At 40.3% G+C, this 15,850-nt stretch overlaps 1 protein-coding gene across 1 annotated transcript in view; it reads right to left on the bottom strand.

The window, feature by feature from the left end:
* KCNH8 (potassium voltage-gated channel subfamily H member 8) overlaps window positions 1–15,850 on the bottom strand; it is a 501,290-nt gene that overhangs the window by 111,088 nt on the left and 374,352 nt on the right. Inside the window, exon 8 of the mRNA XM_027549713.1 lies at window positions 4,388–4,585. Coding sequence (XP_027405514.1) covers window positions 4,388–4,585 — 198 coding nt within the window. The remainder of the gene's footprint in view (window positions 1–4,387; window positions 4,586–15,850) is intronic.

The following is a 15,850-nucleotide window of genomic DNA, read 5'->3' as shown; positions in this document are numbered from 1 at the left end:
AGCCCTAAAAAGGAATGAAACTGTGTCACTTGCAGAGATGTGGATAAAGCTGGAGACTGTTACACAGAGTGAAGTGAGTCAGAAGGAGAAAGACAAATATTGCACATCAAAACATACATGTAGAATATAGAAAAATGGTCCAGATGAACTTATTTGCAGAGCGGAAATAGAGACACACATGTGGACAACAAACATATGAAGAAAGGAAGGGGAAGAAGGTGGGGGAATCGGGAGATGGGGATTGATACATATATGCACACTATTGGTGCTATGTATAAAATAGATAACCAATGAGAACCAACTCAGGGGACTCAGGGGACTTTGCCCAGTGCTTTCTGGTGATCTATGGGAGGGAAATTGAAAATGAAGGGATACATGTACAGAGAGCTGATTCACGTTGCTGTGCAGCAGAAACTAACAGAACATGGCAATGCAGCTACGCGCCAACACAGATTAACTTTAAAAGTGTCCTCATTTCTCCCTTGTGTTACAGTGTCCCCAGTGTCATAAATGAAGCGGCTGTATGTTTATGGGCAGGTTTTTGCACACTCTTCTTTTCCATTAGCTCAGTTAGCTCTCCCAGAGGCAACACCAGACTTTAACTATTGTGACTGTTGCACAGCATGATATTTGCAGCATAAATCTTCCAATTTTGTTCTTCTTTATGAAGCTTTACAATACAATGTTCTTCTTTACTGCTTACATTCTTTTTAATTTTGCATTTCCCTTGATTTTTAGAAACAGCTTGTCAGTTTTCAAACAGGCTCATACATACAGACAAACACACATTTACTGGGTTTTTAAAACTGAGATTGCATTGACTCTTAAGGTTAATTTGAATAAAACTAGTATGTTTACCATGAAAGTGAAAGTGTTAGTGCTCAGTCATGTCCAACTCTTTGCCACCCCACGGACTATACAGCCCATGGGATTCTCCAGGCCAGAATACTGGAGTGGGTAGCCTTTCCATTCTCCAGGGGATCTTCCCACCCCATGGATCGAACCCATGTCTCTGGCATTGCAGGCGGATTCTTTACCAGCTGAGCCAGCAGGGAAGCCCAAGAATACTGGAGTGGGTAGCCTATCCCTTCTCTAGGGGATCTTCCCGACCCAGGAATCGAATCGGGGTCTCCTGCATTGCAGGCAAATTCTTTACCTGCTGAACTACAGGAAAGCCCAATGCAGGCATATCCTTCCACTATTTTAAACTACTGGTAAATTTTTCAATATTTTGTAGTTTTCTGTGTAATAATATTGCATATTTTAAATATATGTTCCTGTGTATTTGATGTTTCATAATTCTATTTTATATTTCATTGTCCTGTTGTTTATTACTAATATAGAATATAATTGATTCTTTTGCATATTGACTTTATATCCATCAGCCTTCCTAAATTTACTTATTAATTCTAAGAGTTGTTGAAGCTTTTAGGGTTCCTCCTTTGTTTTGGGTCTTCTCAAAATTTACATAGACTTGTCTAGGTATGGATATTTTTTTCATTATTTTTGCTTCTCTTCAATAGCTTAAAATATTCTTCCCATAAATCAGTGATACGTACACTCTTTAATTACAGATGCCATGTAGAGTCTTCTCTTTCTCTCTTCTCACTCAGCTTCTGAGAGCCTCTGCCCCAGATAATTCTCTGGGGTTTTGACAGCCACCTGCAGCATTTAATACCACTCCCGCCTGCTTTTGTAGTAGATATTGTGTCCCTGCCATTAGCAACTTCATAAGCCTGTGTGGGGATCCCTAATAAGATATCTTAGCATTTATTCCATGGTAATGCATACTTTAAATTAAAAATAAATTATTTGTACATAATTATAGAAATTCAATGAATAAAATAAATTTGCAGTATATAATGAAATGGATATCTTACAAAAAGTTTGCTAGGTTTTAGTGAATCCTGGCATTTAAATTCAATAAACCTCTGTTGCCTTATATCTAAATTAGGGTGCTGCTGCTGCTGCTAAGTCACTTCAGTCGTGTCCGACTCTGTGCGACCCCATAGATGGCAGCCACCAGGCTCCCCCATCCCTGGGATTCTCCAGGCAAGAAAACTGGAGTGGGTTGCCATTTCCCTCTCCAATGCAGGAAAGTGAAAAGTGAAAGTGAAGTCACTCAGTCGTGTCTGACTGTAGCGACCCCACGGACTGCAGCCTACCAGGCTCCTCCATCCATGGGATTTTCCAGGCAAGAGTACTGGAGTGGGGTGCCATTGCCTTCTCTGAAATTAGGGTGCTAATAATCTGTATTTCATAGTGTTACAAGAATTAAATGAACAAAGTATTCAATATTGTGAGCTCTTAGGATTAGTTCTCAAAATTATGCCAGCAATTAGTTAACCAGGAAATATTGAAATGAAGGCATCACTTCTCTTAGCCTAGGGTAATTGTCACAATAATACAGCTATTTCCCACAGACATAAATTTGCGAAGCTTTATTTAATAAATTCAAGTTACCTACATGTCATTTGCCATTCAAAACCAATGGCTTCCTAAGTTCCGCTAACTTACCTAAATGCTTTAATGCCATTTACAGATAAGTACTGGTTTTGCACCTGGGTCATTTGCTCAATAAACATTTACCAAGTGACAAAGTGGCATTATCTGAGTATTTCTCATATCTTTTGGCTTTGTGACTGGCTTAGCTTCTACTTACAGGGAATAGCAGGGAACAATAATACCCTTAGCAGTTTCTAATTCAGGACCGCTTACACTAGAGTCTGTGAATCAATAGGAAATAAGCATCATTATCTAACATAGTCTTCCAATGTCAAATTAGTAGGTTAAGCCTTGAGCATTTCCAAAAAATTTCCATTAGGAGTAGGAAAAACATGGGCAGATATTAAATAAGTATAGACTGTGTTTGTTTGCAAAATGCTTGTCATTCTGCTGGGCTGAAAGATGGGCCCTCAAAGAGAGCGGCAATTATGTAAGCCATAATACCGGGTATAACATCGCCACCACGGGAGCTGGCACATCACAGCTCTCCAGAAAATGAGAATTCCTGTTTCCGGCTCCCTAGGCTGTTTCTGCTCCACATTGGCCCAAAGCCTGTTCCAAGCGCTGCAGTCCCAGCCTGCTACTTCAGCTGCTCTGCCTTTCCAAGAAATCCCCTGATCCTTGGCCCCGCGTCTCACTGTTTCTGAACTTCCTAACTGATTTGGTACTCAGCATATCCTGCCTGGCATTGTTTAAACTCTTCCCACACATTTCAGCTGATCCTTTTCAAACTGATCCTAAACTCCTGAGGGAAAGTTTGCCTTCATGCCGCCCTGGTTTCACGGTAGGTTGGAGGACTCGTGGTGTAAGTCTCAGTGTTCATCTCACATCCGTGCAAGGAAGTTGGAAGAAACCGTGCTCTATAATGAGGTTCAGCCTCGTATCAGAGGACATGATAATCCCAATCAATATACACATGCTACTGTATATAAAGTAGATGATCAACAAGGACACACTTTATCGCACAGGGAGCTCTCTCCATATTCTGTAGTAACCTATATGGGAGGAGAATCTGAAAAGAATACGTAGATGCACAACTGAGTCACTGGCTACACACCTGAAACTCACTCAGCCCTGGAAGTGCATTACTCGTGTGAGTTCTAAGTTACTTCAGGGTGTAGGACTCTTTGCGACCCTATGGACTGTCGCCCAACAGGACTCCTCTGTCCATGGGATTCTCCAGGTGAGAATACTGGAGTGGGTAGCTATGCCCACCCCACTCGAGTACTCTTGCCTGGAGAATCCCATGGACGGAGGAGCCTGGTAGGCTGCAGTCCATGGGGTCGAGAAGAGTCGGGCATGACTGACCAACTTCACTTTCACTTTTCACTTTCATGCACTGGAGAAGGAAATGGCAACCCACTCCAGTGTTCTTGCCTGGAGAATCCCAGGGTCAGAGGAGCCTAGTGGGCTGTTGTCTATGGGGTCTCACAGAGTCGGACATGACTGAAGCGACTTAGCAGCAGCAGCAGCAGCAGCAGCTATGCCCTTCGCCAGGGTATCTTCCCAACCCAGGGATTGAACCCACACCTCTTATGTCTCCTGCATTGGCAGGCAGGTTCTTTGTGCTGTGCTGTACACCTGAACCTAATAAAAAATTGTAAATCAACTATACTTCAATTAAATACATATATATGTACACATTTAAAAAATGAACCATCAGGTAAACGGTTATTTCACCTGTCAGAGCATGGACCTCTTGAATCACAGACGTTCACTGCTAGTCTACATGTACACTAAGACATAGGTCAGTAATTTCATTAGTGCCGTTAGAATCTTCCAGTGGAAACCAACCTACACGTGCTGTGCAGGAAAGGGAAAGGGAACAGCAGCCGTGTGGCAGCTCTTGTTCCTTCTGGCCTAAAGGAAGAATGTTCCTTACCGCCAATCAGCATGGTGCAGATGGAGAAGATCTTTTCTGCATCTGTGTTAGCAGAGACGTTCCCAAACCCAACACTGGTGAGGCTGCTGAGCGTGAAGTACAGAGCGGCGATATAGGCACTTCGGATCGACGGCCCGCCCAGGGTATTGTTCCCATAGTAGGGCGATTCCAGTCTCTTCCCCAACTCGTGGAGCCAGCCTGCAAAGGAAGAAAAAATGAGCATTTAAGCCCCCCAAATAAAGTCCCGGTATTAGCATAATGATGAATGAACATTTAAGGATGCACCAAGTCGCTTGGGAGAAAGAATGTTAAAAGGAAGTTAAAGACAAGGAGTTCGATCCCACGGCTCTAGAAGCAAAAGCATCACCCTCGTACATCTGCTTTTATAACACACACAGCAGGGAAATATGCCTTCAAGAGTGGATTGGTGGTCAGAGCTGAAAAGCTACCCTCATGCAAGAACTACCTTCAGTGACAGAGCAGATATTTCTAAGCTCAGTAATAATGTTGTATATTTCATTAGCCATTAAGCTGGTTTGTCAATTGGAACTTGAAGAAATAAAGAAGCTGAGTAGGTGTTTTTCAACCCTGCATGATAGTAAATAGCAACCAACACAAAAATCTAGACTTCGGACAGGCAAGATGTGATTTATTTCTATCATGTACTGACTTTCCCTACTTTATTCCCTTGACATGTTGCATGCTAAATCTCTTCATCCTGTCTGACTATTTGTGACCCCATGGACTGCAGCCCGCCAGACTCCTCTGTCTATGGGGATTCTCCAGGCAAAATACTGGAGTGGGTTGCCATTTCCTATAAGCCTTAGTCCATGCTTTTCTTAAGAAGCCTCCTTGGCAACCTCATTCTGCTGCCTGGGGATGATGGGAGAAAACTGTACAACCAAGAGACCCCTGTAACAGAACTGGAAGTTCCACACAGCTGGCCCACAATACTGGGGCATATATGTATCAAAACTCATCTAAGTAACTGCTTCAAATAAGTGCATTTTATTGTATGTCAATTATACTATCGTCAAGCTATAATAAAGCTATGTTAATAAAGAAGGGAAATAGCAAGTACAATATTAACAATAGTACATTAGAAACACAACCCAGAGACGACGTTAAAATAAAGTCCTTTATTAGAAATAGCTGCCCTTTAAAATCTTATGTTTAAAAATTCTATGTGCGCGTGTGTGTGTGTGTGCTACAAAGCTCTATGACAATTCCCCTCAACCCATAACACCCCTAAGGCTTTTGTTAAGGGATGTTATTCACTGACCACTATTTCCTTATTAACACTTCATTTAATGGGTGCCCAAGAGGAGATGGAGAGTCACTACATTATTAAGTAGTAATAATGCAGTCATTACCAACTAAGGCTATAGAGTGTGGACCTGCGCTAGGTAATTAGAATGCAAACTTGAAAACAACAGGGCTCCTTGAGGTCAAGGAGAAATGCTCCGTGGCAAGCACTCTGTTTTATTTATCCTGTCTCTAGAGGCGTCCTTATCAACCATCGGCTTGGCTCAGAAATATCTAGAGGCTTGTCAAATAGAGACAAGCAGGCCCTGTCCCTGGATTTTCTGGTGCAGTGCATGGAGGCTGTGGAGAAGGGCTGAGGATTTGCCTTTGCACTGGGTTCCCACATGATGCTGATGCTGCAGATCTAGGGAACCATGCTTTGCAAAGTCATCCTCAATGCTGGCTGCAGCTGGGAAAACTTAAAACAAAAACACATTCCCAAGGGTCATCTCCGTATATGGAATCAAAACTTTTGGTTCTGAGATCAGGTACTGGTATTTTTAAAAGTTCCCCAGTAGAATCTGACATGAAGATAGAATTTAGAACTACTATTCCAGAACTGAGCAAAGCCTCTAGCAATAGTAGAGTTTAATAAGTGTTATTTTTAAAAGTGAATGAATTAATGAACATATAAATGATTCTGTGGGCCTTGCTTGTGGCTCGGCCAGTCGAGTCTGCCTGCAATGCAGGAAACCCGGGTTTGACTTCTGGGTCGGTAAGATCTCCTGGAGAAGGAAACGGCAACCCACTCCAATAGTCTTGCCTAGAGAATTCCATGGACAGAGGAGCCTAGCGGGCTGCAGTCCATGGGGTCACAGAGGGTCGGACACGAATGAGTGACTAATACACACATAAGACACACACATACATGATTCCTGCCCTCTGATGGCATGAGATTATACAACATTGATGCAATATACCATTTGTAAACTTGTCCTAGATTTATAACAAAGTGTAATGAAGGTTTTTTTTTTTTTTGATGATAGAGAGTAATAAAAGGAAAAGTTACATATTATGAAAGCTGATACCATTCATAAGCTATGATCATTTTATCCCATCTGGAAAAGAGGAATTAACTTGACATCTAAACAGATTTACATCTGGACTCTTCCATTATAGGCTGTGGGAATGGCTAACTCCTTTCTGCTTCACGTTTCTCGTTTGCAATTTGTACAGTTGCAGTGGGATTAAATGAGATGCGACATGAAGAAATGCCAACCCCTTCAGTGGCAGAGGTTTAGTGTATCATATCTTGTTTCTCTCTCTTTCTCATGTTACTTAAATTGGAACAGAAAGTAAAGGAAATATGAGACCAGGAGTGAATTCTGAAGGAAAAGGAAGGTGGCGACTAAGTATTCAGAGAATCCATGTGTGGCATCTGATAGAACCGAGCGTCTGTTAACTAACAGAAATGAGAGGAGAAAATCTAGGTGACAGCAAGTCTTAAAACTGTGGGACTTACACACCCATTTGTGAATCTGAAAAAGACAGACTCCTGTTCCCAGGACAAAGCACCTGTGGACTCACAAAAACAACTTCACGTACATTTTCAGGCGGTTCAGGGCCTCTTTGTACAGGCCTGGTCCAAGGGCCCAGATTAAAAATTCTGCTCCAGAAATTTCAAGTGGGGCTTCCCTGTGGCTCAGAGAATAAAGAATCCGCCTGCAATTCGGGAGACCTGAGTTTTATCCCTGGGTTGGGAAGATGCCCTGGAGGGAATGGCAACCCACTCCAGTATTCTTATCCTTCAATTAAAAAATAAATAAGTGAAAAAAAAAAAAAAAGAATTTCAAATGAAGGAAAGTAGGAAGTGGTAAAGCATGATTTGGTAAAATCTGGTTTAATCTTGTATAGAAAAAGACTTAGATATAAAAACAACTTATCCAAGATTAATTAAAGAGATATTACATGTACATTTATATGCGCTGCAGGGGGAGAGTCAAGACAAGTAAGATCAGGAAGCAGAGGTGACATTTGGATATATATTGTGTTCAGGGTGGAGATTTCCGCAGAGCAGGGCTCTTATAGGCCTTTGACCCAAGCGCTGTCAAGTACAGGATTCCCTAGTAGCTCAGCTGGTAAAGAATCCACCTGAAATGCAGGAGACCCCGGTTTGACTCCTGGGTCGGGAAGATCCACTGAAGGGATGGGCTACCCACTCCAGTATTCTTGGGCTTCCCTGGTGGCTCAGCTGGTAAAGAATCAGCCCGCAATGTGGGAGACCTAGGTTTGATCCCTGGGTTGGGAAGACCCCCTTGAGAAGGGAACGGCTGGGGATTCTGGCCTGGAGAATCCCATGGAGTATACCATCCATGGGGTCTGCCAAGTGCAGCCAACCACAGACTCTGAGTGGCTGGTGGCTTAGCTACTTCTCATGTGCCTTTCAAACAATGCTCTGAAAGGGACATCATGCTCCTTGCTCATAAAAGTGATTAGAGGGGACAGTCAACAAAGCGATTGTCCCTTTGTTTCATGTTGGTCGTTACCACTAATATTGGGAAGTCTGAGCAGCTAAAAAAAATGTCATCTTTCCTAGAAAGTAAATATTGCATGATTACTTTTTGTTTTAATTGATGAGCAGAAGAATGAAACACCACCACCACCACCGTCTACTCATCTTGAATTAACGTGTTCATTTGCTCATAGAACCCCAAGTCTTCTCATTAAAAATAAAGCTGACCAAACCAGCCAACACATGTGATTTAATTCCTTAATTGGAACAAAACCAAAACATTTAAGAATTCTCCCAACCAAATCAGTTTCCATAGAATATCATTTCCTTAATAAAACAGGATAACATTTTGTGATAGGCCATACAGATGATATTAGATTATATGCTCACTCTATCCCTGTTCATTTACATATGTGTGAAACCATCTTAGAAGCAATTCAGGGAGCAAAACACAGACAAACAACAGACCTCCTTTTGTTGGTAACTCTTTTCTGTCCGGCCACCTGTTCTGTTTTCAGAGGCATCTTGTTTTTTCTTTAAGAAGGATTGCTACTAAATTGTGTTACAGCTGATGAAACAAACAGAAGCAATAACAGTGATGAAAAAACCTGGTAACACAGGGAAAGGAGGTAACACCCACAAATCCGGGGATGGGCTCTGTGGGCTAAATAAAACTTTTTCGCAGAACAGCTTGTCCAAAATGAGAGCACATGTCCCACTGTAACAAGACCACATGTCATTGTACTGTACAGAAGAGGCAGCTCCACCAATTTGGAAGCCAATCTTTTTTTAATCTGGAGAAATTCATCTCTAAACGAAGGGATGTCCTAGAACAGTCTGTCTGCTTCTGCTCAATTTTTTTCCCCTAAAGAACATTCTGAAGGAAAAAGCATACACAAAATATAATCTAAATATACTAAATACACTGCCATCGTATAAAAACAAAAGATATCATAAAATAATTGTCATTACCAAAACAGTTTAGATGGATAAAATAGATTTATGACATAAATATCAATTTCAAAGACAGAATGCCTCTTAATGAGCATGCTCAGAAGACCCTATAATTAAGCATGATAATTCAATCCATGTATTTTTCATTGCATACTTACCATGGGCCCAGTATTTTGCTTAATTATATACTTTTAACTCTAAAAGGCAGTTTCTTATTATTTTACTATAGGTTTCCTACAATCATATACTTAGTTTTATCATGCATATACACTCATTCACAGTTTATACAGGTATGACCTGCTTTATAGAATAGATGTGTTCCTGAAAAGCTTAGTTTATATTTGCATTTGGTAAATTAACAGATAGTTTAGCTTTAATGAAAGGAATGGAAGCATGTTATTTAAGCAAAGCCTATGAAAGGGTGGGGCCAAGATGGAAAAGTAGGAAGAGTAAGGTCACTTGCTTACATGGGCACAAAAAAATTATAAATACTTAAAGAGAAACTTTGGTGAGGAAGACCAGAAGATAGCAGAAAAAGAGGCTCCACAGCCAAAACTATGAGGGAGGAGCCCTGAGAAGGGCAGGAGGGCTGGGAATGGGGTACAGTCAAGACCCACACCCACAGGTGGGGGTAATGATAGGACGGCTAGGAATGGGGTACAGTCAAGACCCACACCCACAGTTGGGGGTAATGACAGGAGGGCTGGGAATGGTGTACAGTCAAGGCCTACACCCACAGGTGGGGGTAATGACAACTTCAGCGGTTCCACTCACGAAGTGACGGGGCAGATCCCCACTCCAGGCCCCAGTCCAGGGTCCTGCACTGGGATGCTAAGCACCCAAAGCATTTGGCTTTGGAAACCAACAGGGCTTACTTTCAGGACAGCCAGCGGGCTATGGGAAATAGAGACTCCACTCTTAAAGGACACACAAAATCTCACACTCTGCAGAACCCATGGCAGAAGCAGGAAATTGAGAGGAGCCCAGATCAGACCGATTGCTTGATTTTGGAGGTCTCCCAGAGAGGCAAGGGCTAACCGGAGCTCATCCTGGAGACATAGGCACAGGCAGCAGCCTTTCCGGGGAAGCTGTCCTACCACAGGGACACTGGTGCAGGCAAGTGCTAGCTTGGAGTCCTGTCTCCAGCTGGTTAACGTTGGGACCCAGCCCAACCACCAGCCTGTCAGCTCCAGGACTGGACACCTCAGGCAGGGCAACTAGCCTGGTGGGAAAACAGTTCCACCCACCAGCAGGTTGACTGTCTCAAGACATCCTGAGTTCACAGCTGCTCTGGGACCTGGTCGTACCCACCAGTAGCTAGCAGCCTCCACAGAAAGCAATTAGCCAGGCTGAGGGCCAGCCATGCCCAGTAGACTACCCACAGTACTGCCTTCCAGAAGAGAAGGACTCACATAGCCCACACAGGGGCACCCCAAGAGCATATATTGCTGGTGGCCAGGGGGGAAAATGCTGATGGGATGCAGAGGGCATTTCCCACCAAAGGCCACCTCTCCAAGGCCAGGAAAAGTAATCACCCTACAAAATATATAGAAATAAAAACAGCAAAGTAGGCAAAATAAGGCAAAAGAGGAATATGCCCAAAGGAAAGAACAAAATAAAACACCAGAAGAATTTAGTGGAGATAAGCAACTTACCTCATGAGGAGTTCAAGGAAGTAATTGTAAAGAACTCAGGAGAATGATACATGAACAGAGTAAGAAGTTAGAAGTCTATAACAAAGAATTAAAAATACGTAGAGGAACCACACAGGTGAAGAATATCATAATTGGAATAAAAAACACACTAGAAGGAATTAATAGTAGATTAAATGATACAGAGGAATGGATCAGCAAGCTGGAAGACAGAGTAATGGAAATCACTGAATCAGAACAGAAAAAAAGAAAAAGAGAATGAAAAGAAATGAGGACACTTTAAAACATCTGGGACGATACCAAGCACACTATCAGTTGCATTATAAGGGTCACAGAAGGAGACGAGAAAGATAAAAAGGCAGGAAGCATACTTGAAGCTGTAGTAGCTGAAAACTCCCCTAACGGGATGAAAACAGAAATTCAGTTCCAGGAAGAAGAGAGGGTCCTAAATGAGACCAATCCAAAGAAGACCACGCCAAGATACACTGCAATTGAAAACTGCAATGGCAAAAGTAAGAGAAGGTTAAAAGCAGCAAATAGAAAAGCAACATCTACACACAAGAGAACTCCTATAAGGCAATTAGCAAAATTTTTGGCCAAAACTGCAGGTTAGAAAGGTGTGGGGTGAAATATTTAAAGCGATGAAAGGGAAAAATCTACAACCAAAAATACTCTACCAAGGAACGATTTCATTCAGATGTAATAGAGAAACAAGAGTTTTACAAACAAAAGCTAAAAAAGTTCAGCATTACTAAACCCACTTTACAGGAAATGTTAAAGGGACTTCTCTAAGCTAAAAAGAAAAGGTCACAACTAGAAGTATGAATATTATGTGAAAAAATCTTATTAGTAAAGGCAAATATAAAGACAAAAAATCAACCATGAAGTCGCTTCAGTCATGTCCGACTCTGTGCGACCCCATAGATGGCAGCCCATCAGGCTCTCCCGTCCCTGGGATTCTCCAGGAAAGAACACTGGAGTGGGTTGTCATTTCCTTCTCCAATGCATGAAAGTGAAAAGTGAAAGTGAAGTCGATCAGTCATGTCCGACTCTTAGCGACCTCATGGACTGCAGCCCACCAGGCTCCTCCGTCCATGGGATTTGCCAGGCAAGAGTACTGGAGTGGGGTGCATTTGCCTTCTCCCCATGAAGTTACTAGGAAGTTTAAAAAACTACGATACTAAAATCATCTATAACCAAAATAAATGGCAAAGGATCAACAAAGCAAAAAGATACAAAATAAGATATCAAAAACTATAAATGTGGAGGTAGGGAGTAAAAATGCAGGATTGTTAAAATGCTTTTAGACTTGAGAGTATTATTAAAATAATCATACGTATATACAGATTGCTATGTATAAACCTCATGTAGGGAGCTCCTTGGTGGTCCAGGGGTCAAGAATCTGCCTTTCAATATAGGGGACATGGGTTTGACCCCTGGTTGAGGAAATAAGATCCCACATGCCACAGGGCAACTGAGCTTTGATGCCACAACCACTGAGCCCTTGCACCTCAACTGCAGAGCCTGCATGCTGTAACTGCAGAGCTCATGTGCTCTACAGCCCAAGTGCCACGACTGGGAAGAAGCCTGCATGCCACAACAGAGACCTGATGAAGCCAAAAATAAAGAAATATTTTTTAAAAAACCTTACATAGCCACAAATCAAAAACAAACTATAACAGATATATTCACAGAAAAGAGAAAGTAATTCAAACATAATGCAAAATACAGTCATCAGATCACAAGGAAAGAGAGAAAAAGAAGAAAGGAACAAAAAAGAGCTAAAAACAATCCTAAACAATCAACAAAAGGGCATAAGAACATAAATATCAATAATTACTGTAAATGCAAGTGGACTGTAGTTTCCAATCAAAAGACAGACTAACAAATGGAAGCAGAAACAAGACCCATGTGCCTGCCGAGTCTGCAAGAGACTCGTTTCAGATCTAAAGACACAAAGTGAGAGTGAGAGGGTGGAAAAGGCATTCTGCACAAATGGAAATGAAGAGAAACCCAGAGTAGCAATATTTATATCAGACACAGTAGACTTTAAAACATATATATATGTGTATACATATATACATCCAACATAGGAGCACCTAAATACATAAAGTAAATAATAACAGACATAAAAAGAGAAATTGAAAGTATTAATAATACACTAATAATAATAGATTTTAAAGGCTCATGAGGTGGCTCAGTAGTAAAGAATTTGCCTGCCAATGCTGGATGCAGGAGACTTGGGTTCACTCCCTGGGTTTGGAAGATCCTCTGGAGTAGGAAATGTCAACACACTCCAGTATTCTTGCCTGGAAAATCCCATGGACAGAGGAGCCTGGTGGAATACAGTTCATGGGGTTGCAAAGAGTCAGACAAGACTGAGCAACTGAGCACACACACACGGGACTTTAACACCCAGCTTACATCAAAGGACAGACCACCCAGAAAGAAAATCGATTGAAAACATTGCCCTCAAATGACGTATTAGGCCAGATGCAATTAATATGTATATACAAGACATCACATCCTAAAGTAGCAGAATACACATTCTTTTCAAGTACACATGGACCATTCTCCAGGATAGATTACATGCTAGGTCACAAAACATGTCTTGGTAAATTTAAGAAAACTGAAATCATATCAAGCATCTTCTCTGACCAAAATGTTATGAGATTAAAAATCAACTATAAGAAAAAAATGCAAAAGACATAAACACATGGATGCTAAACATGTTATTATGAAATCAGCAGATCACTGCAGATCAGAAAAGAAATTTAAAAATCACCTGGAGACAAGTGAAAATAAAGACAGAAAGATCCAAAATTTGTGGGCTGCAGCAAAAGTAGTTCTGAGAGCAAGATTATAGTGATATAAGCTTACCTTAGAGAGAAGAAAAACTCAGATAAACACTAGCCTTACAACTAAAGGAACTAGAAACAAACAAACAAAAAACAAAGAAACAAAAAAACAAAAAAAAAGTTAGTAGAAGGAAAGAAATCATAAATTTTAGAGCAGAAATAAATGAAATAGAGAAATAATAGAAAAGATCAATGGAAATAAGAGCCGGTCTTTGAAAAGACAGATAAAACTGACATTTAGCCAGACTTATCAAGAAAAAAAGAAAGAGGGCCAAATAAATAAAATTAGAGGTGAAAAAGGAAAAATTACAACTGACATCACAGCAATATAAAAGATCATTAACAGATTACTACTAACAATATCAATAAAATGGACAACAGAGGAGAAATGGACACATGCCTAGAAATGTACAGTCTCCTAAGACTGAATCAGGAAGAAATCTTAAAAATATGAACAAACCACCAGTTATGAAATTGAATCCGTAATTAAAATACTCTCAACAAATATTCTAGAACCAGATATCTTTAGAAGTGAATTCTACCAAACATTTAGAGAAAAGTTTACAACCATCCTTCTCAAACTATTCAAAAACTTTAGAGAAAGAAACACTTCCGAACTCATTCTATAAGGCTAGCATTACCCTGATGAAAAAAAATTCAGACAAGGATATCACAAAAAATAAAATGAAAAGCCAATATCACTGATGAACATAAATGCAAAATTCCTCAACATAATACAAGCAAACAGAATTCACCAATGCATTGTAGAATCATACACCATGATCAATTTTGATTTATCCCAGATGTGCAAGGATGGTTCAACAACTGCAAATTAACCACTGTGATACATCACATTAAAAAACTGAAGAAAGAAAATCATATGGTCATCTCAGCAGATGCAGAAAAAGCTTTTAACAGAATTCAACATCCATCTATGATAAAAACTGTCAACAAAATGGGTATAGAGGGAAAGTAGCTCTACATAATTAAGGCCATATATGACAAGCCTACAGCTAACATATTCAATGGTGAAAAGCTGAAATCATTTTTTCTATGATCAATATCAGGACAAGATGCCCACTCCTGCCACTTTCATTTAACACACTATTGGAAGTCTTAGTTTCAGCAATCAAACAAGAAAAAGAAATAAAAGAAATTCAAATTAAAAAGGAAGTAAAGCTCAGTTTTCAGACAACATAATATAGTATAAAGAGATTCCTAAACACACCATCAAAAAGCTATTAGAATAAATGGATTCAGTAAAGCTGAAAGATATAAAATTAATATGCAGAAATCTGTTGAATTTTTATTTTTTATTAATATAAATTTATTTATTTTAATTGTAGGCTAATTACTTTACAATATTGTATTGGTTTTGCCATACATCAACATGAATTCACCACGGGTGTACATGTGTTCCCCATCCTGCACCCCCTCCCATCTCCCTCCCCATACCATCCGTCTGTGTCATCCCAGTGCACAAGCCCCAAGCATCCTGTATCCTGATAAATAAAATTGCATTTTTAAATACTAATGACAAGCTATGAGGAAGAGAAACGAATAAAACAGTCCCATTTACAACTTCATCTGAAAGAATAAAATCCCTAGGCATAAATCTAACTAAGGAGGTAAAATACCTGTGTTTAGAGAACTATAAAACCCTGAATAATGAAATTAAAGATGATGGAAACAGATGGAAAGATTACCATGTTCATGGATTAGAAGAATGACACTATTATTAAGATGATCTACTCACTGAATGCAGCTCCTATCAAAATACTTCTAAAACTTATATGGATACACAGAAGACCCAAAATAGTCAAAACAACTTTGAAAAACGAATAAAGCTGGAGACATTATGCTTCCTGACTTCAAATTATGTCAAAGCTATAGCAATCAAAACAGTGTGGTAGTACTACACAAATAGACAGATCAACAGAGCTGAATAAAGAGCCCGGAGAGCAAGCCACGCATATGTGGACATTTAATCTATTCTAAAGGGGCAAAATAGAATGGGGCAGAGAGAGCCTCTTCAATTAAACGGTGTTGGAAAAACTATATGGCTACGTTAGAAATAATCAAACTGCATTACTCTCTTATGTCATGCAGAAAAATAAATTCAAAATGGATTAAATGTAAGACCTGAACCATAAATCCAGAAGAAAACAAAGGCTGTAAGCTCTTTGATATTGGTCTTAGTAATATATTACTATATCTCCTCAGGTAAGGGAAACAAAAGCAA

The sequence above is a fragment of the Bos indicus x Bos taurus genome, chromosome 1 (genome assembly GCF_003369695.1).
Source record: "Bos indicus x Bos taurus breed Angus x Brahman F1 hybrid chromosome 1, Bos_hybrid_MaternalHap_v2.0, whole genome shotgun sequence".
Classification (NCBI taxonomy): domain Eukaryota; kingdom Metazoa; phylum Chordata; class Mammalia; order Artiodactyla; family Bovidae; genus Bos; species Bos indicus x Bos taurus.
The sequence above is the reverse complement of the archived record's forward strand: the minus strand, read 5'-3'. Positions and strand labels throughout refer to the sequence as shown.